This window comes from Protopterus annectens, chromosome 4.part0, assembly GCF_019279795.1.
Source record: "Protopterus annectens isolate FY-2018-M chromosome 4.part0, PAN1.0, whole genome shotgun sequence".
Classification (NCBI taxonomy): Eukaryota; Metazoa; Chordata; order Ceratodontiformes; family Protopteridae; genus Protopterus; species Protopterus annectens.
In genome coordinates, this window is record NC_056733.1 from 1,876,306,321 (window position 1) to 1,876,328,818 (window position 22,498).

Genomic DNA, 22,498 nt, shown 5'->3' on the forward strand with positions numbered 1-22,498 from the left:
AAAAGTCATGTGAGTTGATATGCTGACAAACAATACCCAATATACAATGACAATAAGCATTAATAACCAAAAGACTGAAGTTTAAATCAATATACCTTCTTCCTTTATGACTCTGTGAACAGCAGCTCTGTCGGTGAAGAGTCCTAGATGAATATATTCACCAGCTCCAGGTATGCATTTGCTGACTATTTCTAAAAGATAGAATGACATCAGTACAATATACTTTAATATTTTGGCTACCAATAAATACTAAAGTGCTTTACACAGTAGATTTTACAGGATCCCCACGAGACAGAACTGAACAGTGACTGACAACTTACTGTAACAGTAACTCAGCAGTGTATGTTTTACACAGACAAGAGTATGCAAATCCTCTACCAAAATGTATCACTCCAACAGATTTCTCACTGACAATTGTCTACAGTGAGAGAAAGGGAAATACTAAAGTCACTGGCAGTGGAATGCTTTGGATTGGTTCCATCCTTACCTTAATTCTTTGTCACAGGTAGTACAAAAGCATGGCTTCTAGAAAACATTAGGAAAGGAGAACAACTAGAAACATGTACTTTACACACATTTGGCTTCATAGTAGCTTGCACCTAATTTTTTTTTGTTTCAGAAGTACAGTAGTCTCTCAATTATCAGAAACGCCAATTATCCAAACCAGACATCCCAAGTTTTTGGGTAGGAAAAATCATAAAGTCTGAATATGTAAACATTGTATGTTTTCACTTGAGCATGTTTTTTGAGCTTGTAGCCAGCTTGCGTGTGAAAAATATTCTTTATTGTCCACTGGAATCACTGAATTGTTGAAAAGTGTATTCCTGCATGCAGAAAAAAAATCTGGTTCAATTATATGTTTGATTATCCGAACCTCAAGATGCACGCACTCGAGGCTCTCCTCAGTATGGAGAATATCGATATCTGTGCAGTAACAGAAACCTGGTTCTAGGCTCCCGAGAGCACCCCAGCACTACCAGGCTATACCTCATACCATGTTTTTCAGCCCCAAAACTCGGACCGAACCACAAGTGGAAGAGGAGTATCCATATTCATTAAAGATACCCATCCATACCTCCAGGTTGGTGGCACAGCACGAAGTATCTGAGACCATCCATGTGCAACTAACAGTGGGCAAAACTGCCTTCCAGTTTGTAGCCTGCTACAGACCACCCTTCCAAACTCAGGAATCCCATTCGGCTTTCCTGAAGACACTGGAGAATATGAAGGTCTCTCCAAACACCATTATATTGGGTGACTAACTACCCAAACATAGACTGGGAGCACTTCTCAAGCCCCAAAACACTAGCCCAACGGTTCCTAGAATTTATAAACTCAAATGCTATGGAAAAACTGGTCACCACTCCCACAAGTGGGGAAAACATATTGGACCTGATCATCACCAACATGGGGACTCTATGTTCCATACCAGAGGTATACCCCTCATTGGCAAGATCTGACCATAAATTAATCACTATTGACATCCATATCCCATCCCCACCCCCAGCAAAGGAAACCACGGTCAAAAACTTCTCAAAAGCAAACTTCCCATTTCTCAAAACCGAGGTGGAATCCTTCAAAGCCCCAGGGCCAGTGGAAAATACGGCCCAAACCACAGAATCCTTTACAAACGCATTCTATGGATACCTACAGGAATGCATGGATCATGCTATCCCAAATAAAACCAAGACACACTCCTCCAAAGGAAGGAGACCTGTCTGGTGGACCCCAGCCATAAATAAGCTGTACAACAGAAGGAGGAAGCTACTACATGATAGAGCAAAATCCCTGAAAGAGAAGGCAACTCTGATCAGTACTAGCAAGAAACTATGATCCCTCATAAAATCATCTAAGGCTAGCTTCGAAAGAAAAATTGCACAAGATGCTAAAGATAATCACAAGGCTTTCTTTAGTTATGTCAGAAACCTGGGTGGAAACTCCCAGATATGCTCTGAGTTAGTGCAAAATGACAAAAAATACAATGAACCCACAGACATTGCCAACAACCTGGCAGACAGGTTCAGTGCAAACTCCCCCCCCCCAAATGAGTAAATGACTATCCCAACAGAGTGTAGCCTCCCTGACATTACAGATGCACAGGTGAGTGCTGCCCTCTCCAAAGCAAAAAACACAGCATCAATGGGACCAGACGGTGTCCCAGGCTGCATTTTACATGAGCTCCAATAAGAACTGAACCCTCACTTAAAATCACTGTTCAGTCTCAGCTTTACAACAGGATATGTACCCAAAGAATGGCATACTGCAACAGTGGTCCCACTCCATAAAGGTGGTGCCACAACGGACCCCGGAAACTATTGCCCTATAAGCCTAACTAGCCTGGTCTGCAAAGCTATGGAGCGTATCATCATGGAACTCATAAACAAAGACATTGGGAACCTACAACCACTGGATCCTACCCAATTCGGCTTTGTTAAGGGCAGATCTTGCCTCTTGAACCTGGTCAATTTCTTTGAAACAGTCCCCAAGGCCATAGACAAAGGGAAGGTAGTCCACACAGCCTACCTTGACCTTGCAAAAGCCTTCGACACAATACCCCACTCGGGCATCATAAATAAGCTCACCACCTTAAATATCAACCCCTACGTCACAAGATGGGTTGCAAACTGGCTTAGGAATAGAACCCACATGGTCAGAATTGCAGGTGCCATGTCAGACTCTAAACCATTTACAAGTGGCGTCCCCCACAAGGCTCAGTCCTGGGACCTCTCTTGTTTGGTATATATTTCTCTGAGGTACAGGCTAACACAGGAGGACTATGGCTGACAAAGTTTGCAGATGACTGCAAACTGGGGGCTATAATCGACTCGCTGGCTGACACAAGCATCCTCCAAGAGACGGATAACTGGTGCCAGAGCCATGGCCTAAAGCTAAATGCCAAAAAGTGCATAGTCATCCCCTTTGGGAAAAACAAAGTGCCCACAAATTACCACATAGGTGGTAATCCATTAAGTACGGAAGAAGTAATTAGGGATTTGGGGACCCAAGTAGACTGCAATCTCTCCTTTGACAATCACATTGCCAAAGTGGTTAGAAAGACATTCTATATAGCCCACCTTATCACGAAGGGGTTCACATCTAGATCAAGAGAGGTCATTGTGCCCCTCTACTCATCACTCATCAGGCCCATAATTGAATACAATGCCCCATTTGGGATGTACCTTACCCGACACCTGCTACAACTAGAAAAACCCCAAATGTACCTCACCAAGAGGATCAAGGGACTCAAACAGATGCCCTACGCAGTTAGGCTAAAGAAACTCCAGCTCTACTCAGTTGCTTACCGCCTACTCAGAGGTGATCTGTGCCTGAAGTATAAAGCTATGTCCAACCCAGAATTAATGGACATGCTCCACCTCAAGAAATCCAAATCCATGAGAACTACATGCTCCAGTGACTTAAACCTCAGCACAGAAATAAATAGAACATGCTGGAGGGACAGATTCATATCCCCGAGGCTCCCCTCACTCTGGAACAAAATCCCAATCCATGTCAGACAGAGCCCCTCAATGACCCTCTTCAAGAAGAATCTTGATGTTTGGATGGGAGAGCGTAAATTTACCCCTGGGATCTCTTCTGTCTCACTGCTAGACAGAGGCATGGTAAATTAACCTTAAATGGGGTATCTTCTGTGACCTACTATACAGAGGCACAATCAACTAATCTAAGAAGGGTGGCGAAAGCCAAACACACTCTGGCTAGGCTTGTAAATGCCCTACGGCAGATAGCCTAGTATCAACCTATGAACACAGTTTGATTATCCAAACTACCCTAGGTCCACATTAGTTCAGATAATCGATTCTCTACTGTACTTACAAGCACTTAGCATTTTTTCAGTTTTAGCTCAACCTTAACTCATTGAATCAGAGACATTACAGCAGAATCATTTTTTTTCATTTTCTTTTTTCTAAGTGCTTTTTACCCTTATTTCCTGCTAACCACTAAACACCCTCCTAACAGTCTTGAGACTGTGTACTTCCCATCACTGAGAAGTCCCTAGAATGAGAAAGCTTGATCCACCGACAGGGGGGGCCTTCACTTCAGGCAATCATGGAGGTGCTCTATACCCTCACTGGCACCGGATTATGTTGACAATGAGTTTTTTTCCTAACTATTAGAATCTAGGCTGACACAGGCAGTCAGCTCACTATAAGGCCATACAATGCCCTACCCTAAGTCTGCATGTTGCCACTTACGCACTGAATCACTGGAATGTTACAACCAAGCCAATGTTCCAGATCCTAGCTGTGCTTTATAAACTAAAAGCCTCTTTCTACTGGTAGTGATCAGGCAACTGGAAGCACCACTCTACCACCAGAATGGACAAGCCAGGGTCAGTCATTCACTCTTATCCTCCTTTGTACAACTCTTCTGCATACAAGTCACTATCTGAGCTATGGTTATAATTAGAGCTTCATGTCTCTAAACCACAGAGTAGGGTTGTAGAACCATTTTTTCTAATGTTTACAGGATCTCATTGCTAATAATAACTATGCAAAACCAGCATCCATCTGTATATTTCTTATCTGGAATTAATTTTCTTTCTAATTACTTTCCTTTTGTAGCTTCTTTTTGACTGTTACATCTGTTACTAATATAATAATTCCAAATATATTTATCTGCTGTTTTATATTAACTAGTCACAGCTGAAAATGGGTCCTTGTTACTCAGTTCAAAAACCTACAAATAAACTATAGATAAATAAAATTAAAACAGAAAGAAACAAGGATAATGCAGTCACAGAAACTGAAAAAGACTGGCAAGGTAGTGCCAATTAGAAACCTTTTTTTTTTTTTTTTTTTTTTTAGAATACGTATTTTTGAATAGCCTAAAATCTGAACTCTTGAACAATAAAACATGGAGAAGGTAAGAACTGTGAATGACTTGACAAACATCTCACTAAAGATAACATTTTAGTCAGTCTACTCTGTCCATGCATACATTCTAAGACTGTGCCCACCAATGCCCCCCCCTCATGCTGCCCACACTATACCTCTCAAAAGCCTTCCTGAATATACCACTACAGAACTAAACTAAAAGTGAAACATTTTTGATGCAAGTAATGGAATCAACCATGTCTCTGGTGAAATGTTTTCATTAGTAACATTTGCTAATGAGTAGCTCACATGTTACTGGCAAAAAATAATGCAGTTAACAATCCATGTATAGAGTTTGCTTTAGTACTGCAAAACCTTTACTACTCAGAGCAATGGAGACAATCAATCCATTTAATTGTCCAGAATTCAAATAGTCTTTTCAGGTGGTGGACTCCAAAAACAATGTCTTCCTAGCAATAAAATTGCTGAACCAGACAGTCCAAACAGAAGATGGACATGACTGCCAACTATCACTCTAAAGTCTTAAAAAGGAAAATAGAATTTGACAGGAGGGCAAAAATACACAACCCCTGTAAGGAGCTGCTCAACCATTTGGTACTGTGCCACAGTTCTGTGGTGCAAAAGATCATGTTGTGCAGACATGCCAGAAATATGCAACTGAACCATGGGATAGCTGCTATATCAGTTATGTAGATACAATAAAACAGTCCACTAGAACCATGAGCATCACTGTTTATAAAAATATTTATCATAAGTTTAAAAACTTTCATACAATGCTTCATCAGACTTATAAGTGCATTAAAAAAATCTCATTTATAAAAAATTAAATCACAAGAGCAAAGCAACAGTTTGGTAATTTAAGGAGACATTCACTTTAAATCTGAATATGTAAATCATATAAAAAAGGTTTGATGCTTATACTGCCATTAAGACCTGGAAGTACACGAGCTCGAAAGTGTAAAACCCATTTTAATTCCTCTTTTTCTGTAAAATGTATTAAATTGCTCCTCTAATAGATGTACTTATAACCTGTAAGATAAAACATTTAAATTGTTTATTGTACTCATATATGCTCAAACATCTATACAACATCCTGTATATGGAACTACTTTTACGTTATGAGCATTTGGAACCTGTGATACCAAGAATATTAGGGTTACAATGGTACGTTTGAAACTGATCCAGTCGAACAATGACATCGAAAAATAACGTTGAAATCTTACAGCAGCATAAGACTGAAATGTCTATTTGACATTTTCAACATTACAGTCTTCCACCCGACTGACTCAGCTAACTAACCTCTACTATTAAGCAAGGTGGCTTCGCCACCCTGCACACCCCATGTGGGGGTGACTTAAATATACCAACTCCAAGATCGCACTACAGTGAGGAAATGGGCTACTTCCTTGTTCCTCATTGAAGCACGACCTCCCGCCACAGTCCCGACTAACCTCATTTGACCTCTTTCAAGTCGATTTCCTACCCCTTGACAATCATGTTTGCACATCAACCGTTCGACTTTCTGCAATTCACGTGATTGCAAGCCGAATATTATATATATGGTTAAGTGCATAATTTGCAATGCTTATTATATAGGCCACTACCAATGCACTGTATAAACATTAATTCTACAGATGAGACATATCAATTCAAATGTTTTATCTTACAGGTTACAAGCACATCTATTAGAGGAGATCAGATTCAGATATCAGATTTTAAGCAAATGTCTCTAAACTACCAGCTGTTGCTTTGATCATGTGATTGTTGTAATTTGTTATAAATTAGATTTTTTTTATATGCACTAAAGCCCGATGAAGAACTGTGTGAAAGTTTTTAAACTAGCCATATTAAATATTTTTATAAACTGTGATACTCATGGTCCTAGTGGACTGTTTTGTTGTTATACAGTTTGGTTTTGTTCAAGTCTGCTTGAGTCAGTACGCTGACCTATTTATTTGCAACTTAGACACATTATCCAGGGTACAGTACTACAAAACCAAATGCATGAGATACACATAGAAACAGAGTAACATACACTGTGTCGGAAATAGCTCAGGATTACCTGAAAGTTAAATGAGCGAAGTTGTATAAGTTACCACTTTACCCATACAGAGAAATTTGCCCACTTAGCAGGATACTTCTGGTTGAAGGAAGGCTTTATGGCAGCTTTAATCATCTCTGAATTTCCAGTAGATGCACAGAATCTAAGGGAAAAGTCGAGTCCAGATATACAGCCAACCCAGCCAACTATTAGACAGTTGGAGGGGTACTTCCTTAGCATTACAGCAGATAGCTTCCTTTAATGTTTAGGACCCCAAAGCTGATCACACCTTTCTTGGCTACTACAGGGCAAACAGGAGACATTTTAGACTTTCTGAATTACAAGATATGGTGTAGTCAGATGGAATTGTAAGAAAGTATATAGTAGTCTCCCCAGCCTTTATGAGAGAGTGCATCCTTCTATTCCTCCATGCCCTGATAAGCAAACAGGAGAAGACCAAATTCCCTCATGTAGTGTAAAAGAAGTTAATCTCCCAAGTGCCCCAAACCAGCAAGACACTGACCACAGAGGATTTCTTATCCAGAACTCCAAAAAAGGTCTGTAGCGAGTCCACTAATATATTTATTCCTCCTTGAATGTTACAGCTATCAAAGACATGCATGACAACTATCAGGCATCCAGTTCTTCAAGTAAATGCAATCTTCTCTGTTCATGTAACATGTGTGGACCAAATTTCTAATGAGACCAGGAAGGAATTTGGTTCAACTATCATTTTAAGTTTTTTTTCCTTAACAAATAACAGTGTGTAGCTTCAGCTGGTTTACATAAAAGCTCTCACACTGCCTGGGGATGGGTGTGGGAGGTGGGCAGGAACACTAGAGAAGTACACATGGACTCACCACCTGATCTGCTAGTACCTGTGCCAGGGCTTGTGATGGGTTTACTTACAGGAAAGGAAGGCCCACTGAGATCAGTGAGAAATCAACTATCATTACAGATGCCTGTGACAGAGGACTGAAACTGATGAGATATGTGAAGATGTAATGGCTATATAGCCACCAACTCCTCATAGTCCAGGCAAGGGAATGAAACTATACAAGATCATGTCTGACATAAGGGCAAAAAGGATCAAGATGGGTTTTGACCCAGTACGCTCTGCTGCATCATCAAAGCTGCCAAAACTATCATTATGTGGCCCTCTCCAAAGGTAGGAATGACAAACACTGAAGTGCGTGGTGTAACTCTATCTCAAAGAAGGCAAAGTTGCAAGCAACGACCAGAGAGAAATTCTCCCATTTCATGAAGACCCAAGGACCTGCTGCCATGGAAATGCCCAAGTCAGAAAACCACGAGGGGCACAAGTTGCTCATCTCCTGCAAGTTCTCTGCTATAACAGGTAACACCTTGGTAAATACTATGGGTGTAGAAGAGGGATAGTCACAGTATTACTTTGTAATGAAACAGAAGGCAGTACATTGGCTCTATTGTACAGAGGGATGAAGCCCCGACTACAACCCAAGACACAGGTGTTCAATTAGTAGCCCTGTCACCTGAGAAGCCAATGAGGAATGAGCTAAGAATGGAGAGGCTTGTGCCTACTCATCTCCTTGGAGGGAGGTACAAAGAATACATTATGGAGAGGCACATACCTGCCACATTGATAGTGTACACCAGAGACCACAGCAGACTGCAAACCAGAATACAGAAGGTGGAATAGCAAAGTGAAGATTTGCAACTGAAGAGATGGGGAACAATTTCATAATGCATATCCCCAAAGAACTGGACCATTAAACAGGCATGCCAACCCAGAGGTGGAGTATTCTCTGAGGAGGAGACTTTAACTTCAAAGGTCTGTACATCAGTAACATGCCTGGAACCAGCACAGGGGACTAGGGCTTAACATACCAACTGAACACAGTATGAAATTCTCTCACCAGGAAGTTCAATCTTCAACTCTGGTTGTCATAGGGGAATGAATGGGCAGACTTGGTGATAGGGAAGGTAAGCAGATGGTCAGTAGAGGGTGGCCAAAAAAAACTGCATTAAAAACAGAGGGGACCTCCCGTGTTGACCACAAAAACTGATTTCTCCAAAGTAATCCATCATGCCGAGCAATATCATTCAGGCTCCCAGCTGCAACGACATGACCAGCCTGGACAAAGTCACAGGCCGTACTACATATATGTGCTGAAGTCACAGAGTTCCAGGATAGGACTTTAGCAGTCTTTGGGAAAGAAAAAAACATCTCATTCTTCCAAATAGTAATATGCTCTACAACCCTTTTGTTCAGTAGAGTTTACACCTGTTCTAAGAGCTTAGTGGAGACTGCCTGGTTTCTTAGCAGAGTTATTTTAGGCGATGGACCCCAAAATTCTTATTTATGTCCTTCTGTGACCAACTCTATAACCCACTGCTCCATGGTGATGGCTTGGATAAGAGGCCTTTTGTCCCATATGTTGTCAAGTTAGACTGCTCTGATGGTGCAGTCATCCTCTTAGAACATTCAGATAATGAAGCCAGGTAGCGGTGAGGGGGGGGGGGGGGGGACACACTTGGGAACACTTCTGATTCTACACATGGCCATATTAGAGCTAGAATGGATCAGAAGAAAAGGAAACTAGAATGGGCAATACAAGGCCCTACAGGGTGGTTAATACCCAATTCTTTTTTTTCATTTTTACATGCTTTCCATAGGCTTCCGGGAAGCTTGCTTAACAGAACACCACCTTAGATGGAACCATCCAGAATGGCTTGCCAAAGATCATTCTCACAAGATGAGTATGAGCCTTGCCATCAAGTGCAAGCAGTCAGCTGCAATCAACACAGAAAAAACGTACAGTGGAATGCGTCAAAAGTCCAATGTAGATGCTGAGGTAAGAGTCTCTTCCACAGCCTCCTTAACTTCAAATTCAGACTGGCCTGTCTCCTTTCTCAAAACCTGAGCTCATGAGTAGGAGTGAACCTGGGAAAGATTAAAGGCAATTAAGGAATCTTAGTCTAACAGTAGCAAAGAATAAGATCCCTCTTGCCTAATTTGCCCCAGGAGTACTTGTACACAGTACACTGATCATAATATACTTAATCAAAGCTCAAGAGGTTCTGTCCAATGGGTTTCTGGTAAAAAAAGAATAAAAACAAGTTCCTGAGATTTTGAGAATCCGAGATAGGTATATTAATCAGGGTACAGCAGTCATAGCCCCCTACATAAGGGGTATTAAGGTACTTTTACCCCCATATAAAAAACTTATGTCAGAAGTCCGTTTAGCTACATTAACCTTGATGCAACAGGTTCTGAGAAACTGGCTGGTGAGAGAATAGTGCGTACAAATTAAAAGTCTTAGACTTATCAGACAGTATGACAGAAAAGTATTGAGATGTCTAGTACAAATTCGGTAGCCGAGAGAGAGGAATGTGCCCTCCTGGAATGCTTAGTCAATATACCCTCTCTAAACCCCACATACAGTGGAGAATTATCAGTCTTCCATGTAGTAGACAAAGATGAACTCAGATGCTCCCAGGCTGCAAAATTATTATCCATAAATACAAGGTCCAGGTGGTGGGAGAGGATAAAAAATACACTCTTAATGAATCAGATGAGCTAAGAGGGCATCCTCCCTGTTGGATCCATCATTCTTATGCTCCAATTTAGCATTGCTTCTCAGTCGCCTTCAATCCCTAGGGGTCACACAATGGGATATACAGCTCAGCTCTAGAAGAGCAGTTAAATTCAACCAATGATAAACACACTTCCAGCAAATCAAAATTCTGGGACATTAACTTGGACATCTACAAAATCAATGCCAAACAGGAGAGGGCACAGAACTGATACTTGCAGTACCCTAGTAGTTACAAGTTTATATTCAGTGAGGGAACCAACAACTTTCACAACTTGGGATCTACTTGATTTTTAATTTGCAATTCAGCAGACAATGTATGGGTTTACATTAAGCTTCTCTAATTTTTCAGTAATACCACCATATGACAGTGTTAAATGTCATGGCCAGGTCGAGAAAGTAGTGTGCGCGAAATGGCCACTATTCACAGCCCCTGTAACCTTTTCAAAGTAGCTTAATAAGGTCAGGAGACATGACCTGCACTTTAGATCAGTTAGGTTGCATATGGCTGACTGGTGGTTAAGGAGCTTGTGCAACTTTAAATTACATGGACAGGAGAGATGAATCACTCACATGCATGTGAAGACAAAGAAACCCATGCTGCCATTTTATGTTTTCACATTTTAATTCATGAGAAGAATCAGGTTAGAAATATGATTCATGTTGGAGTTAAGCAAGATCAGTCAAGGATTCTGTCCTGCTAACAAGGTACTAAGCTGTTAATAACTGCATTTCAGATACTGTTGGCTGTGTGGCCCAAAGGGATACAGCCACGACTGCAACCCAGCTGATCTTGTTTCAGCATGAGGTAAAGTTTGTGAGGCAGGCTCTGGAGACTCTTGCATCATATTTCTATTCAAGTCTGGATATGTTAATCATGCGGGGGGGGGGGGGTACTCAACAATGCAACATTGATGAAGAAATTATGCATTTCTTGTGACACCAACTGCCCTCCCGGATCCAAACTATGTACCTAACATGTCAGTGATTAGGTCTTAATGCCTCATAAAGCAAAGCAGCCTACCTTCCCTCAAGTAGCAGCAGAAGTAATCAAGTGCCATCTCCCTCCTCTCTCCAGGCCCTATTGTAATACCCATGCTGCTGCACCACAGACGGTGAGGAGTCGGAAGGTTCAAAGTCTGAGGGAATTAAACCAGACTATAAATTAGAATTTCAAGTGTAAGAATTGCTGGGATGCATATTTTTTCTTACAATGAAAGAGTGAAATCTTTATCTCTCAATTCTGTGAGTAGAAGTTAATCCATTGTTATTTCATTCTGATATATAAGCAAAGAGTCAGTGAAATACTCTGCTACATTGGGCATTAGTTTTCTGCATCATAATGCTAACATTAGAAAAGTACAATTGCATAAGAACTTACCATAACAGATGATGTCCTACTGATCACTGCTGCAGTATTCCTGAACTATATGCTGTCACCACTGACGTCCAGCCGGGGTACCAAAGCTTTACCTTTCCAATGTCGTAGATCTGATGCATGACCTCAGCTCATAAGCATAGGGGTATGTAGACAAAAGTGTGTATGCATGTGTGTGTGTGCGTGTGTGTCTGTCTGTACCTCAGACCATCTCCAAGCAGCAGCCTGAAGACTACAAAGAGGGAGATTGGTCAGCTAAGAGGAGTGTAGCTCAAGTAAGTAAACTCCCCCATTTCGATGAAGCAGAGGGGGGGAAGAAGGAGGCTGAAGTAATAGCTTTATAGGAAGATTACCATAGCTAACTTCATTTCAGAGATGGAAGGAGAAGAGTCTAGGGACCCCTGTAGAATGGTCCCACTAAAGCTTCATCTGGACCTCGAGAAGGAATCAAGCTTATAGTGGTTTGTAAAAGTATGTACACAGCACCAAGTAGCAGCTTCCAGAATATTTCTAGAATTCAAGCCTTTCCAAAAAGCCACAGATGAAGCAAAAGCCCTGGCAGAGAGGGCCTTGACCCTGGCTTGGAACAGATTTCTTATGGTGATTATAACAAAATGTAATTGCCTTAGACAACCATTTGGAAATAGTCTGTTTAGACACAGGTTGCCCTTCTTATCTTCACAAGAAATAAAAAAATTGATCTGAAGATCTGACCGGTTTAGTTGCGTCAAAATAGTATCGAAGTTATCTGTGGACATCCATGGTATGGAGTATCCTTTCTCCCTCATTTTTCGATTCAGTAAAGAAAACAGGGAGATGGATATTTTAGCTTAAAATAAACTTGGATACCACTTTAGGCATAAAAGAAAGGTTAGTTCTCAAAGAAACCCTGTCTCTATGTAAAATTAGGTAGAGCTGACTTAACATATGAGCTTGCAACTCTGATACCCTTCTTACAGAGGTCAGAGTAATCGGTAAAAACTATTTTCCATGTTAAGAACCTCAAATTAGCCAGATTAGCCGGTTCATATGAAGCAAGTGTTAGGTTCTCCAATACAAATGAAGATCCCAAGGAGGGGCTACCACTTCACTTGGGAACTTCTTACGCAAAATCCCTAAGGATATATGGACAGACATGGTGAAATGGCTGATGAATGAACCTTGATAGAAAAATCAGAAAGGCCAGAGGATAAGTAACTTGTGCAAACATTGTAAAACCAGAGAACAACTAGCCCTTAATGGGTACTGGTTACATTGTTGGTACCAACAAAAATTTCTATTTGCTAATTATGATTTTCTAGTAGCAGGCTTTCTTGCCTACATTTGTACCTGCCACATGTCCTCAGCAAGCAGGTGCCTGAAAGGAATTAAGGTCTTACCCTCCAGGTAGTCAAGTGAAAATGACTGACAACAGAGTGTATTCAAATATCCCTGATCTTGTGTGAGTAGATCCAATCTGTGACAAAGCTTGCAGTAATTGCCCCTGGCTATTTCCAAAAGAAGGGAGAACTACAGTTGCGGGCAGAAGGGAGTCGCAACAATGATTTTGGGGGATTCCTTCTGAAACTTAATGGAAACTGGAAAAGCATGCAGGAACATTCCTGTACAATTAAAAGAAAAGGCATCCATCTTCCAGGCTTCTTTGCCTAGAGTCCTGGAACAGAAACTTGTCAGTTGATTGTTCAAAGATGAGACAAAAAAGGTCTACTTGAGGAACTCCCCACAGATGGATCAAATGTTGGAAGACCCCTCCCGATCTAGTTTCCATTTGTGAGGGTTTGTCATGGTCCTGGCTCAGTCTGTCTGCCACTCAGTTTTGCTCGGACTGAATGGAGGATGCCTATAGAGTAAGACTGTGATGTGAATCTATATCTCAAAGCTAACACTGCTAGTCTGCAAAGGGGGTATTGACCTGCCCCCCCCCTTGCTTGATGCATCACATGAGCGTGGTACTGTCTGAAACCACTTTGCAGAGATCCCAGGGACCAAAGATGGTTCAGAGGGTTGAGTGCCTTGATCAGGGTAAGCATCTTCTACATATTTATGCACTTGCATCTACCCTTGGTACCACACAACCTTGCGCTATTATCCCTCCTGAAACTGCTCCCCAAGCAAAGTCTGAAGAGTCTGTGGTGACTGACTGCTTTGAGCAGGCAGAGAAGGGGAGACCTCAATTTAATGATATCTGTTGTCTTCACCAAAAGATTTCTCTTCTGATAAACCCCACCACTGGGATTTGAAATGATAAAGGGTGTTGTCAGGGGTATCATGAGAATCAGATTCCATGAGTTTCAAAATCCTGAGGTATTCCCTCATAGTAACCAAAGTCTGCATGGACAACCTTAGAAAGCGATTTAAATAAGGATATATTGCCTCATGTGGAAGTTGTCATCCCAAGATCACAATCCTGTGTGAGGGCGTCAAAGATTTTTGAATGTTCTCTTGCACAATCTAGGATTCCAAGACATCTCTCACCCAAGAGAGAGATTCCTGACACTATGAAAAAGACTCTGCAAAGATAAGCAAGTCATCTAAATATGGAAAATGTGGATACCCTGTAGCCTGCAAATAGCAATAACTGGAGCTAAACACTTTGTAAGCACTTGAGGCACTGCAGAGTCCAGATGTTAAGGTAGAGAAATGATAATGTGAGAAAAATGATAATGTGATGAAGACATAGAAAACCTTAAAAAACATCTGAAGTCTGGATGAGTAGGGATGTGATGAGCATTTAAGTTCAATGTTATCAGGAAACTTGAAAGAAGAGGAGGAGGTAACAGGTTGTAAAGTGACAATTTTGAATCTGGCAATATCACAAACAAGTTGAAGAAAGATCGACCTAAAAACTGGTCTACAAGTTTTTTCTTTCTCTGGCATTAGGAACATTCTTGAATAAAAATCCTTCCCCAATTCGGAAGGAGGAACTGGTTCTATCAGTCTTTGAGAAAGCATGTGCTGTAGAACAGGTGAAAACAAGAATCTAATCTGAAGGATGAGGAATGACCACCAGGAAAGGAGGAAGTTCCTCCCACTGCCATCTGTAAACCTTGTATGATATTCAGAACCCATTTGTCAGAAGCAGTCTGTTGCCATAGCAAGAAATGGAGATTAAGACTTTCTGGAAGAAAAATGGGGTCAGGATGGTAGTAAATCATAAGGTTTCTTGGGTAATCACAAACATATTGAACTGTCTTGGTTTGGGAGGTTAGAGACTTCTTTTTGGAGCTCTCTTGCCATGCCTTCTGAGATGTCTGTTAACCTGAATTCTGTTGTGACTGTTTATTCTGTTTTCTGCCAAAATAGAAGATAAGTAAATCACTTGGACCATTTGTAAAAGAAGGGCTGAAAAATCTCTGAAATTCCTTGGAACAGCTTGCTCCTTTCATCACACTTTGATCTCTGCAGCAGAAGGGACAAACATCAAATGTCCAAGGGAGAATTCAAAAAGCTGTTTTTATCATCTGGAATATTTTGTGAATGCAGCCACGGAAACCTCCTTAAAACAGTACCACAGGCAGGCCATATCCCGGGAAGAAATATCTACCGAGTTGTACACACTCTGCAAACAATGAGTACTGTATATATAAAAACAGAAAGTTATTTAAAGCAGATTTTTCCTCACAAGAAGAAACTGCAGGGGGAAAAAAAATATCCCTCATACTTTCACAATTTTTCAGAACAAACTAATATATGAAACCTGACCATTCAAAATTCTGAAAACCAAAGTTGCAGAAATAATCACCTTTTACCCCACACCTTTCAACAATTTTCACATTCTTATCAGAAAAAGAATAGGATATGAATTAAGTGCTTAGCAGCAGTGGGATTAACCAAGGCTATAGCTGCTGCCGCTTGGGAATGGTATATACAATTTTAAAAAGCTGAGAAATTTTATACATCCCATCTGTCTTTAGGGACAGCTGGCTGACTAACAATAGTTTGCACAATAACACACACCATACCTCCCAACCGTACCGAATTACTCATTTAACGTGTTTTGGGGGCCAAATAATGGGGTGCCACGATTCTCGAGTGGCACCCCTTCATTTCCAATTTTTAAACATTTTTTTTTCTTTTGTGCTTTTTGAGCAGACGTCAGCCTGTCGGAATTGAGCTCAAGGGCATGCATTTCTGGCTGGCTGTTTGAATTGATCTGTGAGAGCGGAAACGACTGCTACAGAGCTTTGGCTTTTCTGCTTATTTTGGGAAGGAAGTATTTCGATGGTGGAGTTATTACATGGACCGTATGTTTAGGAAGGAAACGATGGTGGAGATATCTGCTAAATAGTGGATTAAGTTATTTGCTTCAAGTTATCAGGTATGTTTGGGAAGGAAACAATGGTGGAATAGTTATCTGCTTAATAGTGCTGCACGGAGTTACTTGGTATTTTCTTCCCATTTTTTTCTGCTTACGTTACTTTCAGATGGTGGAGTTATCCTGCTGCTGCATGGAGTTGCTTGGTATTTACTTTCTGCGTTATTTTCAGATGGTGGAGTTATCTACTTAACAGTGCTGCACGGAGTTGCTTGGTATTTTCTTCCCGTCATAAACTGAATGTCATTTCTGCTTGCATCATTTTTACTATCTAGTTCTGCTTGGTGTGTGTGTGTGTGTGTGTGTGTGTGTGTGTGTGTGTGTGTGTGTGTGTGTGTGTGACCAAATGTGTTTTGTCTCGTGTTTCTTAGTTAAAAGTTTGTAATCGTTTTATTTTATGGTATTAAGTGGTAGTGTTCAATGAAAAGGTTATTTGCCTGTGCATACTAAAATAAAGTTAGTTAACATATAGGACATTTGATTTGCAGCGCATGCGTTTGTGGTGCTGTTAAAGGGTTAATTTAAAAAAGGTTATATTTGAATGCTTAAGACGTGCTGTTCTAGACGTACAGTACCTGGGTGATGGCTGGAATATGATGTTGTGGAGAGGATTAATTTTTGTGGCTCTGGGTATATACAGTTTAACTTGAGCTTTTACTGGATTGCAGTCAAATGCATTCTGTTGGTACAGGTATGCTGTGCTAAATGGCAGACTTTGCAGGAAAAGTATGTTAAATGGTAGATTTTGCAGTCATTCTGTTGGAGTAGAGACGCTTGATGGCTTGTGGCTATTTATATAATGTTCAGAGTAATGTACACCTAGTGCTCTTGGACATATGTAGTAAAACATTGCGTCCACGCTAAGAAAGCAGTGGAGGTGTACTTAGCACTTTTCATTCGCTGAATGATTTTTTTTGTGGAGTGAACGAACATTTAGGGAAAACACCGCACCTTAGTCTTGAAGAATTCGGTGGATAACTAGCTTGAGTCTCCAGCTGTGCGCAGTAGTACTCTTGAATGACTTTAGTTCGGAATATAGTGAGATACCAAATAAAATTTAATTTTTAACATTTAAAGTGTGTGTAATAAAGTAAACTTATTGTACTAGGTATAAACGCATGACTGTAGTTCCTATCATTATCCTTAGCATTAGCCCCATTGTACTTTCCAAGGAGTAGTTAATGGCTTTGTTAGTGTCTTAACACTTAATGTTTACGCGTCTTTAGGTAGTTTGACGGTTAACAGTCATGAAGAGCTACGTCAGCACTGATGGAAAGAATATCCATGAAGGGGCATGCCAGTATTGATGGAAATAATATCAGTGTCCTCCTGCTCGTGATATCACTGCAGACATGGCAGGAAATAGATAATCGCGATGTATATATAACTTGAATACATAAATTGTTATCGTATAGCACAGCAGTAGAGTAACGTGATCACTTGTGCACAGGAAACGTCCATAGCTCCCCTCCATATTAAACTGATAATTCCAGCATAGCACCAATTCTCTTTCCACAAGAATTGTGTACAAAGGACCAACATTAAGAACAAGATTTAATTACTGTAGTTCACTTAATGCTCAGCAATTGCATCAGCGGGTGATTTCTAAACAATGGTGTAAGCTTCTAATTTCTAGCGTTATTGACTGACGTCTGACTTGCCAGGAAATAAAGCATTTTGTTTGAAAGGGGGCAGAACATTAAACAAAATAGTTTTGCCAAGTTGGGGGAAGTTTGAGCTCTGAGTTGCAGTTATTTTTGTCTAGGCATGAAAGGTTGGGTGGCACGATGCCAGGGTAATCTTATGAGCTAGGCTTGTAAAGGCTCCAGGGCCATTAACCTAGTACACACATATGAACCTATAAAGTTACTAGCCACCACCCATTTGTGAATTTATGCCTCATATTTTTGTTCGATTTCTCATTAAATCTCTGATTTTCAGGATTTTTGTGGCAAATCACTGAAGGATTGAATTCACTAAATAATGACAGGCATTTAAATTTCAGACTTCATATTCTTTAGAAAATAAATGGTAACAAAACCTTTTATTCTAGCAATTTTCTAAGTTTATAAGATCAGTATTTGAAAGTTGTCCCTATTTTGGAGCTGTACTCCCCCATTAATGGCTTTGTCCAGGTTTTTTGTGCTAAGAGGTTGAGAGCTATGGTGAGAAGTGAGAACTGAATTTCACTAAATGATATCCATTTAAGTTTGTCTTCCTGTCTTTCAGGAAACTGCTGATTTGACATAGTGGTATGTTGCTCTGACTGTAGTGCACAGGGTCCAGGGTTCAAGACATGGCAGTAAAATGCATGGTGGTAACAACATTCTATTCTAGCAACTTTCCAAAATTATAGAAACAATGTTTAAAATGTGTCCCTGGTGTTTGGCCTTTTGTCCCCCAACCCCCACAAAAAAAAAAATGAAACTGAAAATAAGTGCAAGAAGCTGTGCAAAATGCCTGATAATGTCCTGAATTGGGCAGTTTTGTCATTATTGGTTCATGCATTTTGTTTCATTGCCTACTGGAAAAATGTTCAAACAAAAATTTTAAAATGTGCTCTAACTTGAGTCTAACAAGTGTATTGCATTATGCAAGGAATATAACTTAAAGTCAGGAAGGTGCATCAAAGAATGCATGTATGTTTCTTGTTTTATGTGCAAGGGGACTATGATTTGAAAACAGCCCAAAGGTAATATTTATCCACCACTGGCCAGATGCATTTTCTTTGGACGTGATGTGGGTTTCAATGCTGTTTCACTGAATGTGAATTTCAAGGGCAGAAGTTTTAATGCCAAGTCTGTTTTCATTGTGAGACAGTATTGCTTTGTTTAGCAGATATCTATTAGTGTTTGTGCATTGTGTTATAAAATGTAAAAATAAAATCCAAATAATCATTGTAGAAGTAAAGCAGCATGCACACATTAGTGTCTATGGTAAATGGGGTGAAACAGCCAGGCCAGGACATTGAAATGGCTGCAGGGGGACTCTGGTGCCATATTTTGGTTGCCTGTTCTTCAGTTTGTGTTTGAAAGTTGGTATCCCACAATTCCATTGGAGTGGGCAGAGTTACGCAATTATGTATGCAAATTTTACGTTAATCAGCATACAGATTTTTACCCATTTTGCATGGACTTGTCCAGATTTTTGATGTTTCCAGGTTGAGATTATGACACATTCTCTAAAGCTGACAAAACAGGAGTAATGGGTGTAGGTTCTGAAAAATCTGTCAACAAAAACTCAGTATTTTCTGAGGAACTGAAAACAGTGTTCTTGCACTGAAAATACTGGCACATTCTAGCAATAGTCTCAGAGAAAATGAAACCCCCCAGATGAGAGAACCAGAAAGAGCTCTCCTCAGAGTCTTAATCAGAAATGCAAGGAGAAAATACATTGAATCCATACCTGCATCTTCCTGTTTGGATTCAGATTCCTGAATCTCTTAAGGAGAAGAGGAATCACTCTTTCTTTTACCAAAAGCTACTTTACAAGAAGGATCGGCAGTCTGAATTAAACCTTGAGCCAGATCCAGTAAACTACTCCTGTCTAAAAAAATTTGTGGAGGAGAAGACACGCGCTTGCTTTTCTGTTTCTATTTGAAAGTAAAAATGGGACCAACTGTGTTACTAATGAAGTAGATGCTTCACCAAGAATGGGCACAGCATTCTGACACAAAAGGGAATCATTCCCAGTTTCCTCTCACAGGGCAGACAAGAGGGGCTTCTCTCTTCCCCAGTGAGGGGACTCCCAACAGCTACAAAGGATGTGGCTAACCCCAGGTCCATAGTGGCTGTAGGTGTTCTACCAGAGCAATCTGGGTTAAAAGATCAGTTGTCTTGGGTACAACAAATGGTCATAGCAGAGTCACCCACCTTTGGCTGAGGCAAACTGCTAGCCTGCTGTGATGGCAAAGTCTGTTTTCTTTACTTTTTCTTTTTTGACTGGAAGAAGGACGAACCACACGACCGGAGGTCTGTTCCATGGTCAAGCCAAAAATGGTGCCTCTTTCCCAGGGGAACACAAGCAGCAAATGCTGGTAAAATTACCAGTCCACTAAAGTCACAGTTTTTTTTTTGACAAACATTAAGAAGCACATTCAACCACCATACCAGCTTCACCAAGGAGAAAAAAATTTCTCCACAGAAAATATGTTTTCAGTTAAGTTATTACTACTTTTAAATTGACAGAAAAAACAAGTGCTCCATTTAAAAGTATGTTTTAGTCTTGGGACAGTCTGTTAAAACACCACTAGCTTTAAAACAACTTTTCTAAAGAGGAAAATAATAAAACATCAATAAATTAAAAACAAATAATGGAAGGTTTTTCCCCCAAAGGCGGCTTACCTGTCCAGCAAAGGAAAGCACATGCTGACCATCGATCATCAAAAGCATATTCTTCAGTAGCAGTAAAGCTCTGAAATGCTTTATGTTCAGACTTACCTTTTAGTCAGCTCAGTTTGAGCTGCTTGACAGTTTGCATGTTTGGAAGGTGCCATGAAGCTTTGGAGACGGACCAGTCATTATATCTTTGGTAGGATATAACTCAATATGGCAAAGGTAAAGCTAATACATAATGTAAGAATATTTTTTTTTCCATTTTAGAGTGGGCAGTGTTTGGAATACTCTTCTCCTAGAAATTAAATGTGCGGGGAGAATGGAGCAGTTCAAAAAGCTGCTAACATATGGTTTGGACAAAACATGTTTTTGGCAACAGATAATCATGAATCTATGTAAGCCCAGTGTTGGTGCCAAGTTGCTCTCTGTGTAGTGGTAGTTAGCAGTGACCCATATAAATGCAAACTGTTTCAAGTTAAAATTTCCCTTTAAATAAGCATCTCTGCAACCTTCCCCACTCTTCCTGCTGCTCTATGGGCATCTGAGTTGTGTACAGAGCAGCACTGCTTTGTTGGACAGCTGCAGTTTACATGGAGTATAGCACCCATTCTTTGTCTGTGTGCCATCATCCCAGTTCAGTTAAATCTACTCGATTCTTCTCCCTGGTTAAACCAACAGTAAAAAGAAAAACTGAAACCATGGATAGACACTTTTCTGCCATCTCTGTGGCCAGCCTGCTGGACATGGGCATCCTGAGGAAATGTAGCAACTGCCTCACGTATACAGACAACCACTTAATCCTGAAGCAAACACAGTATGAGAGAGATGTATTTGCACCATGAAAATTGAGACACTACTCGCACATACTGACATATCAAATGACAAATAGGTTGTCAGCCCATACACATCATTTTCCTCACTAAATAAGGTCTCGACACAAAAACAAACATATGTATGGGTACTCACAAGTAACTTACCAAAACCTCAGTGGCTTCCCTTACATTGCTCTCAGAAACTACTAGCAAACAAAACCAAGTCAACACCAGCCACTACACAAAAATACACATCACAGTGTCTCCACAAGCAAGCCCCTAAGGTGAAACACCACACAACTCAAACATATTGGTCATACTGCAGACTCCTTCTTGAGACACACAGATGCCCTCCTCAAAAGGTTGGATAAAGCAAGGTTTACAGTCAGTTGCCTGTCAGGGGGCCAGGATTCACCACATCACGCAGGCACTCGGGTCACTCAACTACAAGTACCATTATGACTCAGTCATAGTCCATGTGGGTGTGACTGATGTCAGATTTACCTCCCTGGACTAAATGGAGAGAGGCATGATGGACCTCTCTGAATACATGTTGCAGGTGGGTATGAGCCTCGAATTGAATAGCATTCTACTCTCACCAAAAATGATATCACAATACAAACAGAAAACGCTTGACTTTAATAATTGGGTTAGCTATGGGTGTCATTCCAAGGGGATCCAGTATTTGTTAGCCTGGGACGACATGATCCATAGATCATGCTGCTTTGCCAGAGATGTTGCCGAAAGGCTTTTGAATACTGGCCGTGGTATTAACCACCCTAATAATGCCTTTTTGAGGCAGTGCCAAATCAACAATCTTACCAACATAAATTTGACTAATGACAAGCTGAAGGTACTACTGCTCACTGCTAGGATTCTTCATCTGAAACTGCACTCCCTGGAAGCTCTCCTTGCCGTGGAGAATGCAGACATCTATGCAGTTACAGAGACGTGGTTCAGGGCTGCAGAAAGCACCCAAGCAGTGCAAGGCTATGATTCACATCACACATTTGGACCACCCACTAAAAAGAAAAAAAAATGAAAGTAGGAGGTGTTTCCATTTACATAAAAAACAATCACACCACAAGACTGGTCAAGCAGAATGACTCTCTCGAGCTACACCACGGCCAGCTGACCATAGGCAAAATTCTCCACCATATCAGTAGCTTCAGGTCTCAAACCATGAA

The 22,498-nt window shown here is 40.7% G+C and overlaps 1 protein-coding gene across 3 annotated transcripts in view; it reads right to left on the bottom strand.

The window, feature by feature from the left end:
• Positions 1–22,498, bottom strand: part of GEMIN5 (gem nuclear organelle associated protein 5) — a 1,677,795-nt gene that overhangs the window by 908,717 nt on the left and 746,580 nt on the right. For all 3 annotated transcript variants that reach the window (XM_044069545.1, XM_044069544.1, XM_044069546.1), the window contains one exon: positions 96–191. In XM_044069545.1, the coding sequence (XP_043925480.1) occupies positions 96–191 (96 nt within the window). The remainder of the gene's footprint in view (positions 1–95; positions 192–22,498) is intronic.